The sequence below is a fragment of the Mustelus asterias genome, chromosome 8, assembly GCF_964213995.1.
Source record: "Mustelus asterias chromosome 8, sMusAst1.hap1.1, whole genome shotgun sequence".
Lineage (NCBI taxonomy): Eukaryota > Metazoa > Chordata > Chondrichthyes > Carcharhiniformes > Triakidae > Mustelus > Mustelus asterias.
Window position 1 is genome coordinate 44,566,730 of NC_135808.1, and position 25,245 is coordinate 44,591,974.

General features: G+C 45.4%; 1 protein-coding gene across 4 annotated transcripts in view; it reads right to left on the reverse strand.

Annotated features, from left to right (window-relative positions):
- Positions 1 to 25,245, reverse strand: part of LOC144497122 (complement C4-like) — a 469,428-nt gene that overhangs the window by 82,502 nt on the left and 361,681 nt on the right. For all 4 annotated transcript variants that reach the window (XM_078217916.1, XM_078217917.1, XM_078217918.1 and 1 more), the window contains 2 exons: positions 24,009 to 24,165; positions 19,854 to 19,967 (listed from right to left, as the gene is read on the reverse strand). In XM_078217916.1, coding sequence (XP_078074042.1) covers positions 19,854 to 19,967; positions 24,009 to 24,165 — 271 coding nt within the window. The remainder of the gene's footprint in view (positions 1 to 19,853; positions 19,968 to 24,008; positions 24,166 to 25,245) is intronic.

Sequence of the window (25,245 nt, forward strand, 5' to 3'; positions counted from 1 at the left end):
CCAAAGCAACATGTTTGGGAGAATATTCAGATCGAAGCAGTGATCACTTTGTAACGATGCATCTGCAATGGCTATGGCATCATGCACATTTCTCTAAATTTCCGCTATCAATGTACCCATCTTGTTACGAAGGCTGTGTTCATTCAAATAATAAGCCCATAATTTTTTGGTTTTAACATTGATCCGCATTCTTACCATATTTTTTGGGTATTTTATCCCTTCCTGACATTCTTCTTAGTGTAATCTGTGTTGCTTCCCAGCACTATTGTTTTGCCTGACACTCCACTGTTTATCATAGAAGCTAGAAGCAGGAGTAGGCCATTTGGCCCTTCAAGCCTGCTCCGCCATTCATTTTGATCATGGCTGATCATCGAATTCAATATCCTGATCCCCCTTCCCCCATATCCCTTGTTCCCTTTAGCCCCAAGAGAAGAAATCTAATTTCTTCTTGAAATCAGACAAGATCACCCATCACGTTAGCCATCCCCAAACTATTGTGTTTGAAACCCTTTCCTAACTCCCTAACTCCTCATTTTCTCTTCTTAGGCATCGCTCAGGATTGAAGAATACCTGTTCCCCCTCCATTACACGGGGTTCTAAGATGAATGATTAGTCCAACAGGCATTTGGCAAAGCATGGTTTAATTAGAGAGAGTCAGCATGGCTTTGTGCGAGGCAGGTCATGTCTTATTAACTTGATTGATTTTTTTTGACAAGGCGACCAAGGTGATTGATGAGGGTAAAATAGTGGATGTTGTCTACATGGATTTTAGTAAGGCTTTCGACAAGGTCCCTCATGGTAGGCTCATCCAGAAGATTAAGATGCATGGGATCTACGGTGACTTGTCCGCTTGGATTCAGAATTGGCTTGCCCATAGAAGTCAGAGAGTAGTGGTGGAAGGATATTTTTCTGGCTGGAGGTCCATAACTAGTGGTGTTATGCAGGGATCCATACTGGGATCTCTGCTGTTTGTGATATATATATAAATGACTTGGATGAAAACATAGATGGGTGGGTTAGTAAGTTTGCAGATGACACAAAGGCAGGTCAAGTTGTGGATAATGTAGAATAATGTAAAAGGATACAGCCGGATATAGATCAGTTGCCATTATGGGCGGAGAAATGGCAGATGGAGTTTAATTCGGGCAACTGTGAGGCGCTGCACTTTGGAAGATCAAATGTTAAGGGCAACACAGTTAATGGCAAGACCCAGCATTGATGTACAGAGGGATCTTGGAGTTCAAGTTCATAGCTCCCTGAAAGTGGCCACACAAGTAGATAAGAGTGGTGAAGAAGGTGTATGGCATGCTTACATTTATTGGTTGGGGCAGTGAGTGCAAGAGTCAGGATGTCATGTTGCAACTTTATTTAATTTGATGAATCTGATTTATTATTATTGTCACATAGAATCCTACAGTGCAGAAGGAGGCCATTCGGCCCATCGAATCTGCACCGACCACAATCCCACCCAGGCCCTATCCCTAAAACCCAAGCATTTACCCTAGCTAGTCTCCCTGACGTTAAGGTACAATTTAGCATGCCAATCCACCTAACCCGCACATCTTTGAACTGTGGGAGGAAACCGGAGCACCCAGAGGAAACCCATGCAGACAAGGGAAGAATGTGTAAACTCCACATTTAGGACGGAGGTGAGGAGACATTTCTTCTCCCAAAGAGTAGTGAGCCTGTGGAATTAATTAATGCAAAACTCTGAATGCATTCAAGAGGCGGCTGGACATAGCACTTGGGGCAAATGGGATCGAAGGTAATGAGGAAAAAGCAGGATTAGGCTATTGAGTTGGATGATCAGCCATGATCTTAATGAATGGCGGAGCAGGCTTGAAGGGCCAAATGGCCTCACCTGCTCCTATCTTCTATGTTTCTATGTTTCCACACAGGCAGTGACCCAAGCCGGGAATCGAACCCGGGTCCCTGGCACTGTGAGGCAGCAGTGCTAACCACTGTGCCGCCCAAATATATTGGGATACAGTGAAAAGTATTAGTTCTTGAACGCTCTGGGACCTTTGTTGTTCGTAATATATATAAATGAACTGGAGGAAAATGTAACTGGTCTAGTTAGTAAATTCGCAGATGACACAGAAATTGGTGGAGTTGCAGAAAGTGAAGAGGATTGTCAGAGGATACAGCAAGATATAGAACTGTTGGAGACTTGGGCGGGGAAATGGCAGATGGAGCTTAATCCGGACAAGTGTGAGATAATGCATTTTGGAAGGTTCAATGCATGTAGGAATTATACAGTAAATGGTAGAACCCTTTGGAGTATTGACAGGCAGAGTGATCTGGGTGTACATGTCCATCAATCACTGAAAGTGGAAACGCAGGTGGATAAGGTAGTCAAGAAGGCATACGGCATGCTTGCCTTCATCGGTCGGGGCATTGAGTATAAAAATGCGCAGGTCATGCTGCCGCTGTGCAGAACCTTAGGCCCCATTTAGAATATTGTGTACAATTCTCATCAGCACACTACCAGAAGGATGTGAATGCTTTGGAGAGGGTACAGAAGAGGTTTAGAACAAAGATCAAAGAAAACTACAGCACAGGAACAGGCCCTTTGGCCTTCCAGGCCTGCACCAATCATAAGAACATAAGAACATAAGAAATAGGAGCAGGAGTAGGCCATCTAGCCCCTCGAGCCTGCCCCGCCATTCAATAAGATCATGGCTGATCTGACGTGGATCAGTACCACTTACCCACCTGATCCCCATAACCCTTAATTCCCTTACCGCTCAGGAATCCATCCATCCGCGCTTTAAACATATTCAGCGAGGTAGCCTCCACCACCTCAGTGGGCAGAGAATTCCAGAGATTCACCACCCTCTGGGAGAAGAAGTTCCTCCTCAACTCTGTCTTAAACCGACCCCCCTTTATTTTGAGGCTGTGTCCTCTAGTTTTAACTTCCTTACTAAGTGGAAAGAATCTCTCCGCCTCCACCCTATCCAGCCCCCGCATTATCTTATAAGTCTCCATAAGATCCCCCCTCATCCTTCTAAACTCCAACGAGTACAAACCCAATCTCCTCAGCCTCTCCTCATAATCCAAACCCCTCATCTCCGGTATCAACCTGGTGAACCTTCTCTGCACTCCCTCCAATGCCAATATATCCTTCCTCATATAAGGGGACCAATACTGCACACAGTATTCCAGCTGCGGCCTCACCAATGCCCTGTACAGGTGCATCAAGACATCCCTGCTTTTATATTCTATCCCCCTCGCAATATAGGCCAACATCCCATTTGCCTTCTTGATCACCTGTTGTACCTGCAGACTGGGCTTTTGCGTCTCATGCACAAGGACCCCCAGGTCCCTTTGCACGGTAGCATGTTTTAATTTGTTTCCATTGAGATAGTAATCCCATTTGTTATTATTTCCTCCAAAGTGTATAACCTCGCATTTATCAACGTTATACTCCATTTGCCATATCCTCGCCCACTCACTCAGCCTGTCCAAATCTCTCTGCAGATCTTCTCCGTCCTCCACACGATTCACTTTTCCACTTATCTTTGTGTCGTCTGCAAACTTCGTTACCCTACACTCCGTCCCCTCCTCCAGATCATCTATATAAATGGTAAACAGTTGCGGCCCGAGTACCGATCCCTGCGGCACGCCACTAGTTACCTTCCTCCAACCGGAAAAACACCCATTTATTCCGACTCTTTGCTTCCTGTCGGATAGCCAGTCCCCAATCCACTTTAACACACTACCCCCAACTCCGTGTGCCCTAATCTTCTTCAGCAGCCTTTTATGGGGCACCTTATCAAACGCCTTTTGGAAATCCAAAAACACCGCATCCACCGGTTCTCCTCCATCAACCGCCCTCGTCACATCTTCATAAAAATCCAACATGTTCGTCAAGCACGACTTTCCCCTCATGAATCCATGCTGCGTCTGATTGATCGAACCATTTCTATCCAGATGCCCTGCTATCTCCTCTTTAATAATGGATTCCAGCATTTTCCCTACTACAGACGTTAAGCTGACCGGCCTATAGTTACCCGCCTTTTGTCTCCTTCCTTTTTTAAACAGCGGCGTAACATTAGCCGTTTTCCAATCAACCGGCACTACCCCAGAATGCAACGAGTTTTGATAAATAATCACTAACGCATCCACTATTACCTCTGACATTTCTTTCAATACCCTGGGATGCATTCCATCCGGACCCGGGGACTTGTCCACCTTCAGTCCCATTAGTCTACCCAGCACTGCCTCTCTGGTAACATTAATCGTATTAAGTATTTCTCCTGCTGCCAACCCTCTATCGTTAATATTTGGCAAACTATTTGTGTCCTCCACCGTGAAGACCGACACAAAAAACGTATTTAAAGACTCAGCCATATCCTCATTTCCCACTATTAACTCCCCCCTCTCGTCCTCCAAGGGTCCAACATTCACTCTAGCCACTCTATTCCTTTTTATATATTTATAAAAACTTTTACTATCATTTTTTATATTAATTGCTAGCCTAGCTTCATAGTCTATCCTTCCTTTCTTTATCGCTTTCTTAGTCTCTCTTTGTTGTTTCTTAAATTTTTCCCAATCACTTGTTTCTCCACTATTTTTGGCCACTCTGTACGCAGCTGTTTTTATTTTAATACTCTCCTTTATTTCCTTCGTTATCCACGGCTGGTTCTCCCTTTTCTTACAATCCTTGTTTTTTGCTGGAATATACTTTTGCTGAGAACTGAAAAGGATCTCCTTAAAAATCCTCCACTGTTCCTCAGCTATCCTACCTGCCAGCCTGCTCTCCCAGTCTACCTTAGCCAATTCATCCCTCATCCTATCATATTTCCCTCTGTTCAAACAGAGGACACTGGTTTGAGACCAAACTTTCTCCTCTTCCATCTGAATCAGAAATTCGACCATATTGTGGTCACTAGACCCAAGAGGGTCCTTCACAATAAGATCCTTAATTCTACCTACCTCGTTACACAATACCAGATCCAAAATAGCTCGTTCCCTCGTCGGTTCCGTAACATGCTGTTCAAGGAAACTATCCCGACAGCATTCTAAGAACTCTTCCTCCATTCCACCCTTACCGACTTGAGTCTGCCAGTCAATGTGCATGTTGAAGTCCCCCATGATTATTGCCGTTCTGTTTTTACACGCATCCCTTATCTGCTTGTTTACAGCCCTCCCTACCTCAACATTATTATTTGGGGGCCTATATACCACACCTACTAGTGTCTTTCTCCCTCTACTATTCCTCATCTCTACCCATAATGATTCCACGTTTTGTTCCTCAGAGCCTATGTCATCCCTCAGTACTACCCTGATATTATCTCTTATTAATAGCGCGACCCCACCACCTTTTCCTTCCTGTCTATTCTTCCTAAACGCCTGATACCCCTGGATATTCATCTCCCAGTCCTGGTCACCTTTCAGCCACGTTTCTGTAATGGCCACTAGATCGTACCCACTTGTGCTGATTTGCACCATCAACTCATTCACCTTGTTCCGAATGCTTCGTGCATTCAGGCAAAGTGTCCTTATTCCAGCTTTTATCTGAACCCGCTTTGATGAGTCGCGAACACCGTCTCCCTCTACTCCCTTATCTAAATTACCGCCTTCATTCACTTGCACCCTCTCCTCTACCATTAATTTTGTAATTCCCCTTACCCCTGCATCCTCCCCCCCATCAATTAGTTCCTTGATCCTAGTCAACTCTTCTAGCTCCCCTCCCCCCAACCTATCTAGTTTAAATTCTCCCCAGTAGCCTTAGCCAACCTACCGGCCAGGATATTGGTCCCCGTGTGATTCAAGTTCCACCCGTTTTTTGCATACAGATCACCCCTGCCCCTAAAGAGGTCCCAATGGTCCAGGAACCTGAATCCCTGCCCCCTGCACCAGTCCCTCAGCCACACATTCATCCTCCACCTCACTCCATTCCTGCCCTCACCTTCCCGTGGCACAGGCAGTAATCCTGAGATTACTACCTTTGCTTTCCTCTTTCTCAGCTGTCTCCCTAATTCCCTGTACTCCCTTTTCATGACCCCTTCTCCCTTTCTACCCACATCAGCGGTACCAATATGTACCGCTACCTCAGGCTCCTCTCCCTCCCACCTCAGGATTTCCGGGACGCGACTAGCGACATCCTGGATCCCGGCCCCAGGGAGGCAAACCACCATGCGAGAATCCCGCCTACCTCCGCAGAAACGCCTGTCTGTCCCCTTCACCATCGAGTCCCCGATTAATACCGCCTTCCTCCTCTTTTCCTTAGCCCTCTGAGTTACAGGGCTGGACTCCACTGCGGAGACACGGCCACTGCTGCCTGACTGAACTAAAACCCCCTAACCCTTCTGGGGACCACATCCCTCTATTCCCATCCTATTCATGTATTTGTCAAGACCCCTTTAAAAGTCACTATCGTGTCTGCTTCCACTACCTCCAGGCACCCACCAGTATTTGTGTAAAAAAACAGCCAGTTCCAGGCACCCACCAGTATCTGTGTAAAAAAGCTTTACTCATACATCTCCTTTAAATCTTGCCCTTCGTACCTTAAACCTATGCCGCCTTGTAATTGGCTCTTCCACCCTGGGTAAAAGCTTCTGACTATCCATGCCCCTCATAATCTTGTAGACTTCTATCAGGTCGCCCCTCAACCTCCATCGTTCCAGTGAGAACAAACCAAGTTTCTCCAGCCTCTCCTCATAGCTAATGCCCTCCGTACCAGGCAACATCCTTTCAGTATTTTCTGTCCTCTCTCCAAAGTCTCCACACCCTTCTGGCAGTGTGGTGACCAGAGTTGAACACTATATTCCAAGTGTGGCCTAACTAAGGTTCTATAAAGCTGCAACATGACTTGCCAATTTTTAAACTCAGTGTCCCGGCCAATGAAGGTAAGCATGCTGTATGCCTTCTTGACTATCTTCTCCACCTGCGTTGCCACTTTCAGTGACCTGTTTACATGTAGACCCAGATCCCTCTGCCTCTTAAGGGTTCTGCCATTTACTGTATATTTCCCATCTGTATTAGACCTTCCAAAATGCATTACCTCACACCTGTCTGAATTAAACTCCATCTGCCATATCTCCGTCCAAGTGTCCAACCAATCTATATCTTGCTGTATCATCTGATGGTCCTCATCACTATCTGCAATTCCATCAACCTTTGTGTCGTCTGCAAACTTAGTAATCAAACCAGTTACATTTTCCTCCAAATCATTTATATATTTTACAAACAGAAAACGTATCAGCACTGATCCTTGAAGAATGCCACTTATCACAGACCTCCATTCAGAAACACACTCTTCCACTTCTACTTTCTGTCTTCTTTGACTGAGCCAGTTCTGTATTCATCTTGCCAGCTCATCTCTGATCCCTTGCGACTTCACCTTCTGTATCAGTCTGCCATGATGGACCTTGTCAAAGACATGAAGTACATGCAGACAATATCCACTGCCCTACCCTCATCAATCATCTTTGTCACTTCCTCGAAAAACTCGATCAAGTTAGTGAGAAACGACCTCCCCTTCGCAAAACCATGTTGCCTCTCACTAAAACGTCCACTTATTTCCAAGTGGGAGTAAATCCTGTCTCGAAGATTCCTCTCCAATAATTTCCCACCACTGACGTAAGGCTCACTGGCCTGTAATTACCTGGATTATTCTTGCTACCTTTCTTACACAAAGGAACAACATTGGCTATTCTCCAATCTGGAACCTCCCCTGTAGCCAGTGAGGACACAAAGATTTCCCTCAAAGGCCCAGCAATTTCCTCCCTTGCCTCTCTCAGTATTCTGGGGTATATTCCATTCAGGCCCTGGGGACCTATCTACCTTAATGTTTCTCAAGAACCCCAATACCTCCTCCTTTTTGATCTCAACATGACCCAAACTATCTACACACCCTTCCCCAGACTCATCATTCGCCAAGTCCTTCTCTTTGGTGAATACTGATGCAAAGTGCTCATTTAATACCTTGCCCATTTCCTCTGGCTCCACGCATAGATTCCCTCCCCTGTCCTTGAGTGGGCCAACCCTCTCCCTGGCTACCCTCCTGCTCTTTATATATGTATGGAGAGAGTGCAGAGAAGGTTTACCAGGATGTTGCCTGGTATGGAGGGTCTTAGCTATGAGGAGAGATTGGGTAGACTGGGGTTGTTCTCCTTGGAAAGACGGAGAATGAGGGGAGATCTAATAGAGGTATACAAGATTATGAAGGGTATAGATAGGGTGAACAGTGGGAAGCTTTTTCCCAGGTCGGAGGTGACGATCACGAGGGGTCACGGGCTCAAGCTGAGAGGGGCGAAGTATAACTCAGACATCAGAGGGACGTTTTTTACACAGAGGGTGGTGGGGGCCTGGAATGCGCTGCCAAGTAGGGTGGTGGAGGCAGGCACGCTGACATTGTTTAAGACTTACCTGGATAGTCACATGAGCAGCCTGGGAATGGAGGGATACAAACGATTGGTCTAGTTAGACCAAGGAGCGGCACAGGCTTGGAGGGCCGAAGGGCCTGTTTCCTGTGCTGTACTGTTCTTTGTTCTTTGTATAAAAAGCCTTAGGATTTTCCTTAATCCTGCTGGCCAATTACTTTTTGTGACCCCTTTTAGCCCTCCTTAGTCCTTGCTTAAGTTTCCTTCTATTTCCTTGTATTTTCATTGCTTCATGTGTTCCTAGCCTCCTAGTCTTGACAAATGCTTCCTTTTTCTCTTTGACCAGGCTCACAATATCTCTCATTATCCAAGGTTCCTGAAACTTGCCATACTTATCCTTCATCCTTAAAGGAATGTGTCGGTCCTGAATTCTTATCAACTTACACTTGAAAGCCTCCCACATGCCAGATGTTGATTTGCCCTCAAACATCTGCCCCCAATCTACATTCTTCAGTTCCTATCTAATATTGTTGTAATTAGCCTTCCCCCAATTTAGCACCTTCAGCTTCACTTATCTTTATCCATCAGTATCTTAAAGCTTAATGAATTTTGGTCACTGTTGTGGTTTACCAGGATGTTGCCTGGTGTGGAGAGTATTAGCTATGAGGAGTGGTTGGATAAACTCGGTTTGTTCTCACTGGAATGACAGAGGTTGAGTGGGGGTGACCTGATAAATGGCTTATAAGATTATGAGTGGCTTGGACAGAATGGATAGTCAGATGCTCTTTCCGAGGGTAGAAAAGTCAAGTATGAGGGGTTTAAGAGTTTAGAGGAGAGGTAGGAGGCAAGTTTTTTTTTACACAGAGGGTGGTGAATGTCTGGAACGCGCTGCCCAGGGAGGTGGTGGAAGCAGGTATGATAGCGGCATTTAAGGGGCAACTAAACGAATACATGAATAGGATGGGAATGGAAGGATACAGACGCCGGAAGCACATACTGTTTTAGTTTACCAAAAGAGAAAATGCTAGAAAATCTCAGCAGGTCTGTCAGCATCTGTAAGAAGAGAAAAGAGCTGACGTTTCGAGTCCAGATGACCCTTTGTCAAAGCTAAAAGGCGTAGAAAGTGAGAGATACTTATACTGCAGGGTGAGGGAATGAAAGATGAGCCATAGCCACAGAAACTAGGGAAACCAGTTCATAGCTGTCCACAGAGAGAATAAAGGGTGTAAATGGCCAAATGGCAGAGAAGCTAAAATGAAGATGTTGGGGGTCGGGGAGGGGGACAGGGTAGGAGGAAAATGGATGCGACAGAAATAAGATTTCGAAAAGGAGAAGCAAAGGGGGAGAAAAGGTAAGGTAAAGTAGGGGAAAAGAGTGGGAAGGAAAATGAAGAAAGACAAAGAAATAAAAGATAGAGAACAGTAAAAAATTAAATAATAGAATGAAAACAGAGGGGTCAAGGTGGGGTAGAGCAAATCATTTGAAGTTGTTGAATTTGATGTTGAGACCAGAAGGCTGTAAAGTGCCTAGCCGGAAGATGAGATGCTGTTCCTCCAGTTTGCGTTGAGTTTTAGTTTAGGCAGGCACCATGATCGGCGCAGGCTTGGAGGGCCGAAGGGCCTGTTCCTGTGCTGTACTTTTCTTTGTTAGAACATAGAACATAGAACAGTACAGCACAGAACAGGCCCTTTGGCCCACGATGTTGTGCCGGGCTTTATCTGAACCCAAGATCAAGCTATCCCACTCCCTATCATCCTGGTGTGCTCCATGTGCCTATCCAATAACCGCTTAAATGTTCCTAAAGTGTCTGACTCCACTATCACTGCAGGCAGTCCATTCTACACCCCAACCACTCTCTGCGTAAAGAACCTACCTCTGATATCCTTCCTATATCCCCCACCACGAACCCTATAGTTATGCCCCCTTGTAATAGCTCCATCCACCCGAGGAAATAGTCTTTGAACGTTCACTCTATCTATCCCCTTCATCATTTTATAAACCTCTATTAAGTCTCCCCTCAGCCTCCTCCGCTCCAGAGAGAACAGCCCTAGCTCCCTCAACCTTTCCTCATAAGACCTACCCTCCAAACCAGGCAGCATCCTGGTAAATCTCCTCTGCACTCTTTCCAGCTCTTCCACATCCTTCTTATAATGAGGTGACCAGAACTGCACACAATATTCCAAATATGGTCTCACCAAGGTCCTGTACAGTTGCAGCATAACCCCACGGCTCTTAAACTCCAACCCCCTGTTAATAAAAGCTAACACACTATAGGCCTTCTTCACAGCTCTATCCACTTGAGTGGCAACCTTTAGAGATCTGTAGATATGGACCCCAATATCTCTCTGTTCCTCCACAGTCTTCAGAACCCTACCTTTGACCCTGTAATCCACATTTAAATTAGTCCTACCAAAATGAATCACCTCACATTTATCAGGGTTAAACTCCATTTGCCATTTTTCAGCCCACCTTTGCATCCTATCTATGTCTCTTTGCAGCCTACAACAGCCCTCCACCTCATCCACTACTCCACCAATCTTGTTCTCATCAGCAAATTTACTGATCCACCCTTCAGCCCCCTCCTCTAAGTCATTAGTAAAAATCACAAAGAGCAGAGGACCAAGCACTGATCCCTGTGGCACTCCGCTAGCAACCTGCCTCCAATCCGAAAATCTTCCATCCACCACCACCCTCTGTCTTCGATCAGATAGCCAGTTACCTATCCAATCGGCCAACTTTCCCTCTATCCCACACCTCCTTACTTTCATCATAAGCCGACCATGGGGGACCTTATCAAACACCTTACTAAAATCCATGTATATGACATGACTTTACCTCACATTTGTCCACGCCGACAGCAATCCCACCCAGGCCCTATCCCCATCACCCTACATATTTACCCCATTAATCCCTCTAACCTATGCATCCTGGGACACTAAGGGACAATTTAGCATGGCCAAACAAACCTAACCTGCACATCTTGGGAGTGTGCGAGGAAACCCAAGCAGACACGGGGAGAATGTGCAAACTCCGTACAGACAGTGACCCAAGACGGGAATCGAACCTAGGTCCCTGGAGCTGTGAGGCAGCAGTGCTCACCACTGTGCCACCGTGCTGCCCATTTTTTTCTTTTCTTTTAAATGTTTCGTTCATCTTCTCTGTGGAAAGAATGTTCCCACCTTCACCATTCTGCCCATGTAACTGTTTTAACCACTGTTCACTGCAAGCATTTCATTGTTTGTTTTTAGGTGTGAGATGCACTCTGACTTATAGTGCCCCCAAGCAGAATGCCATGATTACAAAGCTCTGCGATGGTGAAGTGTGTATGTGTGCTGAAGGTATGTCCGACACATCTGGCTGAACTGGTAATATGTTCCCCGTTCGTGTAAATTCTCATTTTCTCCATGACCGTTATCTCAGGGCGCACCGATCAAGGTCCTGTGGCCCAAGGCAGCATGGCAATGGAAATTAAGTCACTGTGAAGAAGTGTGTTAAATGGGCCAAGAGATCGTTGAAGCAGAAGTTTTGACTGGGTGACAATTATTCTGGGATGACGTGATTAATTTCAGTGTGCTTTGGTTGCCAAAGGGATGGGATTGGGATTTGTCAGCAGCAACATTAGTGTGAGACCAGGATGATCAGAATAATTAAGCTTCAAAGTGAATAGATGGATAAGCAATGCTTTTTCCAGATGTTTAATTGATGACAATGCCAAAACCTCAGGCAGTGCAAAGGGTATTGCAGGCCACAATTTGAATATGAGAGTATTCGTGGAAAATTCACATTAATTGCATCCTATCACCTGCTCTAGTATTCATTAGATTAGCCGAGATGTCGTAATTTATTTAGGATAAAAAAATGAATGCGTTTATTTGAAATGAAAATGTCAAATGTTCTTATGCTGCACCATAGCTACGAGGGCAATTCGTTGAGCTATAGTTCCACATTTATCTTTGTATCTGCACTTTTGTACCTATTTCTAGCAGACACAATAATATTTGCATACATATTTATCTAATACTCCTATTTCTATCTTCCTCTCTATCTCACGTCCGCCTTTGCCTTTAATAATTTTAATAATTGCCTTTCCATCTCCTTCAATCTACCGAACAATTAATCAACCTACCTGTTATATTAGTCTCTGTGTTTTGTTCAATAGTCGGGGAATTAAAATATTAACTGTGTTACTCACTTCATAGATGCTGCAAACGTTTTAAATAGTTGGAACATTTTCAGTTTTATTCCAAATTTCCAGATGTTGGCCAATTTCCTAACACACTATAGGCCTTCTTCACAGCTCTATCCACTTGAGTGGCAACCTTTAGAGATCTGTGGATATGGACCCCAAGATCTCTCTGTTCCTCCACAGTCTTCAGAACCCTACCTTTGACCCTGTAATCCACATTTAAATTAGTCCTACCAAAATGAATCACCTCACATTTATCAGGGTTAAACTCCATTTGCCATTTTTCAGCCCACCTTTGCATCCTATCTATGTCTCTTTGCAGCCTACAACAGCCCTCCACCTCATCCACTACTCCACCAATCTTGGTGTCATCAGCAAATTTACTGATCCACCCTTCAGCCCCCTCCTCTAAGTCATTAATAAAAATCACAAAGAGCAGAGGACCAAGCATTGATCCCTGTGGCACTCCGCTAGCAACCTGCGTCCAATCCAAAAATTTTCCATCCACCACCACCCTGTGTCTTCGATCAGACAGCCAGTTACCTATCCAATCGGCCAACTTTCCCTCTATCCCACACCTCCTCACTTTCATCATAAGCCGACCATGGGGGACCTTATCAAACGCCTTACTAAAATCCATGTATATGACATCAACTGCCCTACCTTCATCAACACACTTAGTTACCTCCTCAAAAAATTCAATCAAATCTGTGAGGCACGACTTGCCCTTCATGAATCCGTGCTGACTATCCCGGATTAATCCGCATCTTTCTAAATGGTCGTAAATCCCATCCCTAAGGACCTTTTCCATCAATTTACCAACCACCGACGTAAGACTAACCGGTCTATAATTACCAGGGTCATTTCTATTCCCGTTCTTAAACAGAGGAACAACATTCGCCATTCTCCAGTCCTCTGGCATCATCACTGTGGACAGTGAGGACCCAAAGATCAAAGCCAAAGGCTCTGCAATCTCATCCCTTGCCTCCCAAAGAATCCTAGGATATATTTCATCAGGTCCAGGGGACTTATCGACCTTCAGTTCATTCAAAACTGCCAGTACATCCTCCCTCCGAACATCTTTTTCCTCCAGCCTATTAGCCTGTAACACCTTCTCTTCTTCAAAAACATGGTCCCTCTCCTTGGTGAACACTGAAGAAAAGTATTCATTCATCACCTCGCCTATCTCTACTGACTCCATACACAAGTTCCCACTACTGTCCTTGACCGGCCCTAACCTCACCCTGGTCATTCTTTTATTCCTCACATAAGAGTAAAAAGCCTTGGGATTTTCCTTGATCCGACCTGCCAAGGACTTCTCATGTCCCCTCCTAGCTCTCCTAAGCCCCTTTTTCAGCTCGTTCCTTGCTAACTTGTAACCCTCAATTGAGCCATCTGAACCTTGTTTCCTCATCCCTACATAAGCTTCCCTCTTCCTTTTCACGAGACATTCCACCTCTTTTGTGAACCATGGTTCCCTCACTTGGCCATTTCCTCCCTGCCTGACAGGGACATACCTATCAAGGACACCCAGTATTTGTTCCTTGAAAAAGTTCCACTTTTCATTTGGTCCTTTCCCTGACAGTTTCTGTTCCCAACCTATGCCCCCTAATTCTTGCCTAATCGCATCATAATTACCTCCCCCCCAATTGTAAACCTTGCCCTGCCGTACAAAGAACAACAAGAACAAAGAACAATACAGCACAAGAACAGGCCCTTCGGCCCTCCAAGCCCGCGCCGCTCCCTGGTCCAAACTAGACCATTCTTTTGTATCCCTCCATTCCCACTCCGTTCATATGGCTGTCTAGATAAGTCTTAAACGTTCCCAGTGTGTCCGCCTCCACCACCTTGCCTGGCAGCGCATTCCAGGCCCCCACCACCCTCTGTGTAAAATATGTCCTTCTGATATCTGTGTTAAACCTCCCCCCCTTCACCTTGAACCAATGACCCCTCGTGAACGTCACCACCGACCTGGGGAAAAGCTTCCCACCGTTCACCCTATCTATGCCTTTCATAATTTTGTACACCTCTATTAAGTCTCCCCTCATCCTCCGTCTTTCCAGGGAGAACAACCCCAGTTTACCCAATCTTTCGTCATAACTAAGCCCCTCCATACCAGGCAACATCCTGGTAAACCTCCTCTGTACTCTCTCCAAAGCCTCCACGTCCTTCTGGTAATGTGGCAACCAGAACTGGACGCAGTATTCCAAATGCGGCCGAACCAACGTTCTATACATCTGCAACATCAGACCCCAACTTTTATACTCTATGCCCCTTCCTATAAAGGCCCTATCCCTCTCCATTGCAATAACAAAAGACACCGAATTGTGGTCACTATCTCCAAAGTGCTCTCCCACAACCAAATCTAACACTTGGCCCGGTTCATTTCCCAGTACCAAATCCAATGTGGTCTCACCTCTTGTCGGCCTATCCACATATTGTGTCAGGAAACCCTCCTGCACACACTGCACAAAAACTGCCCCATCCGAACTATTCGACCTATGTTCTTTGTTCTTTGACTCCAATTTCAATGACAATCCCAAGGAAATGTCCTTAACCCTGACATTGGAAAAGCAACAGTTCTCTGAACTGAGGATTCCTGTTACAGATAACAGTACACGCACACAGAAAAAAACAAACACACAGGTACAGACATACAAGCCCATAAACACAAACACACAGTCACACAGACATGAAAGCACACAGACATAGGCACATAGACACAAAGGCACACAAACACAGGCACACAGAAACAGACACACAAAATCAGACACACAGTCACACAAACACGCACAAATTCCCATGGAAAGTTTGCCTATACTCTCTACACTGTCTGATCTGGTCCACACATACTTCAAGGATATATAACCTAATGTAAAATTGCAAGAGCTGTGTATACCCCAGTGTTGCGTTCATGAACACAATTCAAACAACACCTCCGGAGTTCAGTTTTTAATTCTCCTTGCCTCTCCGTCATTCGGGCAACTGTTTCTTTTTGAAGACGAGACTGCAACTTCTGTCTTACTTCAATTAATTTGCTCCTTTATTTAATTCCCATTTTTCTTTTAAAAATCTACCTTTAAGCTAAAAGGTAGCATTACAGATAATTCTTTGTATATATTGGCCTCTTCCCAGGGCCAGATTTCATAGAATCCCTACAATTCAGAAGTCTGCACCAACCATAATCCCACCCAGGCCCTATCCCCCATAACCGCATGCATTTCCCCAGCTACTCCCCCTGACACAAAGAGGCAATTTAGCCTGGCCAATCCACCTAATCCATACATCTTTGGACTGTGAGAGGAAACCAGAGCACTTGGAAGAAACCCACGCAGGCACGGGGAGAACGTGCAGACTCCGCACAGACAGTGACCCAACCCAGTGAATCAAACCCAGGGTCCCTGGCGCTGTGAGGCAGCAGTGCTGCCTATGATCTATGGTTTATGGTTTCTATGGATTTGGGTTCTTGTGGTAGAAGAATATCATTTATATTTCATTATGTCACCAGCTACCCAAAGAGCTTTCACCTGATTTTGAATGCAGATTTTCTGCAATGCAATGTATGATCGAGCATGGCACCCTCTACAAGAAAGCTTCTGGAGTTAGGATACAGCACGCATTCAGTGCAAATGATATAGACTATCAACCAAATATATCATGCAGAGAAAGTGAAATTAAAATAAGGGAAAAAAGCATCTTCGGATTAAACAAGAGTTTGCGATAAATGAAAACATAAAAGAGCTGAACTTAACTTTTAAAAATTTTTCACATTATCTACGTCCCAAAATTGTAACATCGGCTCTTATGAAGTCAGATGTTAAGGGCCTGTGATTGTGCTTGGCCCTATTGTGAACAGTATGCAACTTATAATTCACTTACTCCAGAACTGACCGGCCTTGGCCATTCTTGGATATGTAATTGTATCAAGTAGTCAAATAAAGCAAATCATTGTTTTCCAAGGATTCCAGTGCTCAGCCAATTCTTTATGTACCAATACATTGAATCTGGTCGAAACCAGGATGAAACGTATGATTGATACCATTGGAGAGGCAAATTCCTGGCATGGACATGTGTTGGTACATTAGTGGACTTCAGAAGCTGATGTCCAACGAATAGATTAAGGACAGTGACTGCTGAAAGTCTCAAGGTGGCCTCAACAAAGATCCAACTCATTTAATTTTCATTCCATTACGTGCGTGTGCGTGTGTTTGTGAGAGAGAGATTCTCTGTCCTTTGTGCATGCACGTTTGAGTACGTGAGTGTATATGCGTGAGTATGTGTGTGAGAGGGAGATGGTCTGTGTGTGCCTGACAGAGAGTGTATGAGTGCGCAATAGAGTGTGCACGCACGAGTGTGCATGTAAGAGTGAGAGTCGGTGCGTGTGTGTATGTGAAAGAGACAGAGTGTGCGTATATATGTGTGTGAGAGAGTGTGTGTGCAGGCATGAATGTATGTGACTGTGTGATAGTGTGTGTGCACAGCCGTAAGTCTGTGTTTATGAGTATGAGTGAGAGAGAGGCAGAGTGTTTGTCAGTTTTAAAGAGATTGTGTGTGTGCGCATGATTTTGTGTGTGTGTGTGTGAGAAAGTGTGTATGAGAGAGAGAAAGTGTATGTCTCTGTGTGTGTGAGACAGTGTGTGTGTGTGTGTGTGTGTGTGTGTGTGTGTGTGTGTGTGTGTGTGTTCTTTGCGTGTGTGAGTATGTATGTGGGAGATTGTTACGATTTTAATCAGGCAATTGAAGTTGGCCTGCTTGAATATGAACTCCCTGATTAAAGGCCAAATTGATGGTCCAACCAAGGAGCCCCATGCTCTGTATTTAAACAGGGGTGTCAGTTCCTCTGGCACTCCGGATGTAGACTGCATACTGAGAGCACTCTGTATAGTGTTGTTGGATCTTGTAAATAAAGGAATTTAGGTGAAGGGACTTCCACCTCCGAGGACTTATTACAATGGCGACAAGGAAAAAGGAACGCCCTGAAGAAACTTGCTTACTGTCAACCACTACACATTGTGGGTTAGCCATTGCTTGGCAATCATGTCTCTATTCGGGAAATTGGATTCTTTTGACCCTGCAGTAGAAGACTGGGCCAATATGTAAAACGGATGAAGTATTTCTTCAGAGCTAACGACGTGGCCTCAGATGAAAAGCAATAGGTTATTCTGCTGACGCTTGCAGACCAGCAGCTTTTGCTGTTATGCACAGTTTAACTTTTCCGGAGGCACTGGACACAAAAACCTTCCAGAAGTTGACGGACTTAGTAAAAGAATACTACAACCCTAAGTCACCTCTGATCCTGTGAAGGTACTGGTTTTACTCTGCATTCCGAGAGACGGGGGAGTCAATCACTAGTTTCCTGATGAGATTAAGGCGATTAGCAGAGGCTTGCGAATTTGGGTTGACATTAAATGAGATGCTCCGAGACCAATTGAGACTTTCAGCAGTCACTGTCCTTAATCTATTCATTGGACATCAGCTTCTGAAGTCCAGTAATGTACCAACACATGTCCATGCCAGGAATTTGCCTCTCCAATGGTATCAATCATACGTTTCATCCTGATTTCGACCAGATTCAATGTACCAATTATAATATGACCATACAAAAACATCTATTGGCAGAGGCCCAGTTGGTCTGCAAACAAGCATTACAGCTGGCTTTGTCTTTGGAAAAAGTGGCAAGCAGAGCACATGAGTTACAGGGTATTCCTCTGGAGGGAGACAACCACACTAGTGCAACAGAGTTAAGGGACCTCCACTGCGGGCAGGCAACTACGTAGCCACCCTCAGGAAGGATTCAGATACAAGGGAACCCAATCAGCCCACAAAACCGCTCCTAAACAAGGCCGAATTAGGTATAGACAGACAACAATCCCTGGAGATCCGCTTCCGGCAACACATTGCAACTACTGCCAGTGTCAGGAGTCAGAGAAGAAAAACAAGGTTCCAAAACCGACATTTCTGAAAAGGAAACATAGGCTGGGGTACAGAGAATGCACACCCTGGAAGCTCCATCTATCTTTGACGAGGAACAGCTACTTTGCATAGCAGTGGCCAGATCGGAACCTATTAAATTATCTGTGAGACTGAACAGACGTCCAATTTTAATGGAGGTTGACAAAGGCACAGCCGTATCCGTGGTAGGGGAAACAGTGTTCAACAAAATACGCACTGGACTCCAACTCCTATCCTTAACTGAAATTTCGGCAAGATTGAGGACTCATATAGGGGAATCACTGAGAGTGTTGGGCACAACCCTTGAGCCTGCTGCTTACGCAAAGCAACTGGTTAGGCTACCATTGATGGCAGTGGAAGGTTCGGGACCGAGCCTATTAGGATGAAATTGGCTGAAGGAGATCCAACCAGATTGGGAAAACATTTTTCAGCTGAAAAATGGTCGCCGGAGCGAAGTCCTGAGCAAATACCCGGAGGTTTTTTTGGAAGGGCTAGGAACAATTAAAGGACCAAAAGCAACATTACACGTCGACAGTCCCAAAATTCTGCAAGGCCCGGCTGGTACCATTCGCATTAAGGGAAAAGTTTGATATGGAAATCACAAGATTGGAACGTGAAGGCAAAATAAAACCGGTCCAGTTTTCGGAATGGGCGGCACCCGTGGAACCTATCCTGAAGCCGGATGGCTCAGTTCATCTTTGTGGAGATTTTAAACAGATGATAAATCACTACTCACAACTTGATAAATACCCAATTCCCCAATCGAGGATCTATACACAAAACTGGCAGGAGGACTCTTATTTTCAAAACTGGACATGAATCATGCATACCGACAGCTGAAGCTGGATGAAGATTCACAAAAATTCTCTACAATCAACACATTGAAGGGCCTTTTTCAGTATACAAGACTCCTTCTGGAGTATCGTCAGCCTGTGCTATATTCCAGAGAACGATGGAGAACATACTACAAGGGTTGGCACAGTTCGCCATTTACCTGGACAAGGTAAAGGAATTTAGGTGAAGGGACTTCCCCCTCTGAGGACTTATTACAGAGAGTGTGTGTGCGTGTGTGTGTGTGAGAGAAACAGAATGTGTGTTGGTGTATGTGTGAGAGAGAGTGCTTTTGTACGAGTGTATGTGTGAGAGGGAGAGAAAGAGTGTGTGTATTTGCATGTTTGGGAGAGAAAGTGTATGTGTGTTTGCGCGCTTGTGTGCTATAGAGTGCGTGCATGAGTATGTGTGGCTGTGGATTGTGTGAGAGAGAAAGAAAGTGCAGTGGACATGAACTTAACTGTTTAAATATTTTTCATTTCTCTCAATTTTAAATAATAAACGGAGGTTTCAGTTTTGTACCAAAAATACAGTAATTTAATTGACGCTCTTACCACTCTTGAAATCTCTGCAATGTTATTCTGTTGGAAGGCAGTCAGAGAATGTTTCAGTGCTATTGTCACAAAGGCTGTGAGCGAAACGTCCTTTTCAGTTCCATCAACTCCACCCTATAAAAGAAACACTCAAGTCAGATATCTGCTTCTGTGTTAAAGGCATACTTCCTTGCAGCCATACAATCCTACACATTCATGTAATCAATGGGAGTGAACTGTCTGTGAATGTAAGGTACACATTTACTTCCACTTCGAAGAGGGTGCAATAGAAGGGACACTGACTTGCCTGTACACAATGGTTTGCAGGTAGATCGAGAATTTAGCAGTACCGTTAAGAAAACACATATTTTGGATTTATTATTGCCACATGTATACTGTGAAAGTATTGTTTCTTGCACGCTATACAGACAAAGCATACCGTAAATAGAGAAGGAAACGAGAGGGTACAGTCATAGCTAGGGTGAAGAGAACGATCAATTTAATATGACACAGTTGGCAATTCAATTCAAAATGGCAGCAGGGAAAAAGCTGTTCTTGAGTCGGTTGGTATGTGACCTCAGACTTTTGTAACTTTTTACTGATGGAAGAAAGTGGAAGAGAGTATGTCTGGGGGGGCATGGGGTCCTTGATTATGCTGGCTGCTTTTCCGAGGTAGCAGGAAGTGTAGACATAGTCAATGGATGGGAGGCTGGTTTACGTGATGGACTGGGTTTCATTCACAACACTTTGTAGTTTTTTGTGGGCTTGTTCAGAGCAGGAGCCATACCAAGCTGTGATACAACCAGAAAGAATGCTTTCTGTGGTGCATCTGTAAAAGTTGATGAGAGTCGTAGCTGACATGCCAAATTTCCTTAGTCTCCGAGAAAGTAGAGACATTGATGGGCTTTCTTAATGAAAGCGTCGGCGTGAAGGGACCAAGACAGGTTGTTAGTGATTTGACACCTAGAAACTTGAAACTCTCAACCATTTCCACTTCATCCCCGCTGATGTAGACAAAGGCATGTCCTCCAATAGGCTTCCAGAACTCTATGGCTATCTCCTTTATTTTGTTAACATAGAGAGATTATTGTCATTGCACCAGTTCACCAGTTTCTCTACCTCTTTTCTGTACTCCATCTCATCATCATTTGAAATCCGACCCACTACGGTGGTGTCATGAGCAAACTTGAAAATCGAGTTGGAGGGGAATTTGGCCAAACAGTCATAGGTGTATAAGGAGTATGGTAAGGGGCTGAGGACACAGCCTTGTGGGGTACCGGTGTTGAGGATGACCATGGAGGAGGAGTTGTTGTCTGTCCTTGCTGATTGTAGAGGAGCCAAGTCCCAGGTCACGGAGTTTGGAGATGAGCTTCGTAGGAATAATGGTGTTGAAGGTTGAACTGTAGTCAATACATAGGAGTCTGACATAAGTGTCTTTGTTATCCTGGTGTTCCAGGGTTGAGTGTAGGGCCAGCAAGATGGCGCCTGCTGTGGATCTGTTGCGTCGCTAGATGAACTGTCGTGGATCCAGGCAATCTGGGGGGCCAGAATTGATCAGTGCCATGACTAACCTTTCAAAGCACTTCATAATGATGATGTCAGAGCCATCGGACGATAATCAGTGAGGCACGCTGCCTGGCTTTTCTTTGGTACAGGGATGGTGGTCGTCTTCTTGAAGCAGATAGGGATCTCGGATTGGTGTAAAGATATGGAGGCGCGATTCTGCCAGCCCGCTGCGCTGCTTTTGTAACACAGTGGGCTAGGAGACTCAAACAGAGGCCATTTCATGGGCTCCCTGCTGGGCGCTACAGGCGCCGCGATTTTCTGGGTGCCAGATTTCCGGCATCATCAATTCCATGCCATAAATTGGCAGGGAGCTGCATAATTTATGTTAATAGACATTTAAATGTATTTTAAGTATCATTAGTGGGCCCGGGACTAAAATCTCCGGGCCCACTAGCGTCCCCCCCTCCTCCCCCCCCCCCCTCCTCCTCCTCTCCCCCCCCCCTCCTCCTCTCCCCCCCCCCTCCTCCTCTCCCCCCCCCCTCCTCCTCTCCCCCCCCCCTCCTCTCCCCCCCCCCCTCCTCTCCTCCCCCCCCCCCCCCCCCCCACACACACACACACACACACACACACACACACACACACACACACACAAGGAGTGTTTCACTCCAGCGACGTTTACCATAGCTCCCCACTTGTGGGGAGCTAGTAGTCAGATACCACTGGTGTGAAGGGGGCAATTGAGGCCCCCAGAGGGACGGGGGCAAGGAAGGGGTGCCCCTTGGGCAGTGCCAGCCTGGACACCCCTGGTATTGCCCAAGGGGCAAAGGGGGCAGGCCCCATCGGGCAGTAACAAGGGGGCAGGGCTTAATGGGGTGGGTCCTGTGGGGGGCACAATCAATGGGGATGGGGGGATCCTGCTGCCACTCTGCAGAGGGATCTCGAGCAATGGGAGGGAGGCCAGTGATCGGGACTGGGCATCGGGGTTAGAGAGGGTCGGCCTGCCTGGAGGTGGTTGGGACTGCAGACGGGGTTCAGGGCTGCCTTTGGGGGGGAGGAATTGGGAGGTTGGGGCTTTCGGGAGGGATTAAGGCGAACTAGGGATGGGGTGGAGGGCGTTGAGGCTGGCCCGGACATGTTCAGGGGACCAGAGATCAGGCCATGGGGGGGGGGGTTGCATGGCCAATGATGGGGGTTTGTGGGGCTGGCCGACAGTGCAAGGCTACTGCGCATGTGCTTATCTCGACGCTAACAGATCGGCGCATGCGCAATGGCCCACCCAGCGCTATGCTGCCAGTCTCTCTAGTGGCATAGGCCCCCGCCCCCTGAATTTTATGCTCGTGCACTTTGCAGTGTACGGAATGTGGGAGATTCATTTTGAAACTCATGCCGAAGAAAGGTGGGATTTACTTCAGTTTCGACACTTTGAATTTTTTGGGGAAAATCACCTCCATGACCTGGGATTGATAAATAAATGCGTGGGGTAAAACAGGAAATAATTTATTTTAGTATCTGTAATCTATTCTCAAATTTCCAGCTGCAGCAATACATCTGGAACAAAGAACAAAGAAAATTACAGCACAGGAACAGGCCCTTCGGCCCTCCAAGCCTGCACCGATCATGCTATCTGACTTAATTAAAACCCCCGACGCTTCTGGGGACCATATCCCTCTCTTCCCATCTCATTCATGTCAAGACGCCTCTTAAAAGTCACTACCGTATCCGCTTCCACTACCTCCCCCGGCAGCGAGTTCCAGCCACCCACCACTCTGTGTAAAAATCTGCCTCGTACATCTCCTTTAAACCTTGCCCCTCGCACCTTAAACCTATGCCCCCTAGTAATTGACTCTTCCACCCTGGGAAAAAGCTTCTGACTATCCACTCTGTCCATGCCTCTCATAATCTTGTAGACTTCTATCAGGTCTCCCCTCAACCTCCATCGCTCCAGTGAGAACAAACCAAGTTTCTCCAACCTCTCCTCATAGCTAATGCCCTAATAATCTAACTTGAAGTTAGAAGGATGTGAAGTCATTTGGAATTACACAGTAGAGGTCGATTGACACATGAAAGAGTCCAGTTAAATGGATACCCAGAAGGCACTGCTGTCTTCATGAATGAAGAGAAGGTATAGTTTGGGTTAAGATGTTGAAAATCATGAAAGGTTTGAATGAGTAAAGAAAGCAAACCAGTTTTCAATTGTGGATGGATTGAAGAGAAGGTGAATTACGGTAACATATAAAAGAAATGAAACACTTTGTTTTGAAAGGTTATTGTTTGAACTGCACCAACTGTCAGTGCTGGATAAAATCTTTTAATCCTTTTGGTCAAAGGTAAAAATGGAAAATTAATTGAATGTGAAATTATTGCTGGGATGTCAAATCGGGATGTCATAACGTATCATTGGGAGTCGGTAAGTTACCCTCCGAGTACCCTTTGTCTGCTCAGAAGTTTGACATAAGAACAATGGCCAACCTCCACAAACAGTATTTGACAATTTAATGTGCATGCAAAGATCGCTCAACCATGGGGGAGTTTAAAGATTTGGCAATGTGAAACAGCAGGAATGTGAAGAATTAACAGGTGACCATGTAATAAATAATGACAAATGTTATTAAAATCATTCTGAAACAAGGGACAGAGGATGCAGATACAAGAAATCAATAAGAACTTAACCTGCATGTTTCTGTCTATCACAGGGTATGGATCTTCAAAAGCTCCAGAGCTCTTTTGTCCTCGGATCAAGTAAGCAACGGACTCCCGGATAAAACTATCATTGACAACAATCTTGCTTCGCACCATTGAGAGTATTTTTACAATAAACGCAGTCAACCTGAAAGGAGACAGTGGATAATTTATATAACCTGCATATAATTAATTTGGATTCCAAACACTGGTTGGAATAGTGGATTTTAGTTTGGGAATGGTCATTTGAATTTCGGCATTTGTAACCACCAGAGGGAAGAAAATGGGCGGCACAGTGGCATTTTTTGGTTTGACTGCTGCCTCACAGCCCCAGTGGACCCGGGTTCAATTCCAGCCTGGGTTAACTAACTGTGTGGAGTTTGCACAGTCTTCTCATGTCTGCGTGGGTTTCTTCTGGGAACTCTGGTTTCCTCCCACAGTTCAATGATGTGCCAGTGAGTGAGATTAGTGGGGTATATACCTTTGCACAAATCAGATCAGATAACCAAAAACCGATTAGACATTGCCCTGTCAAATTTCAATAAGGATTCTGGGTGGGAGGGTGAGCTTTGAGGAGAATACAGAGATATTGTCGACATGCACTTTAGCAAGGCCTTTGACAAGGTACCACATGGTACGTTGTTGCATAAGGTTAAATCTCACGGGAACCAGGATGAGGTAGCCAATTGGATTCAAAATTGGCTTGACAACAGAAGTGGTTGTAGGGGGTTCTTTTTCAAAGTGGAGGTGTTTGAGCAGTGGTGTGCATAAGGGATCAGTGCAGGGTCCACTGTTATTTGTTATTTATTTGGATGAGAATTTAGGAGGCATGGTTAGTAAGTTTCTAAATGACACCAAGATTGGTGGCATAGTGGACAGTGAAGAAGGTTATTTACGATTGCAACAGGATCTTAATCAATTGGGCCAATAGGCCGATGAATGGCAGATGGAGTTTAATTTAGATAAATGTGAGGTGATGCATTTTGGTAGATCAAATCGAGGCAGTACCTTCTCAGTTAATGGTGGGAGAGTTATAGAACAAAGAGATCCAGGAATACAGGTTCATAGCTCCTTGAAAGTGAACTCACAGGTAGACAGGGTGGTGAACGCAGCATTCAGCATGCCTGGTTTCATTGGTCAAAACGCTGAAGACAGGAGTTGGGACGTCTTGTTGAAGTTGTACAAGACATTGGTAAGGCCACACTTGGAATACTGTGTACAGTTCTGA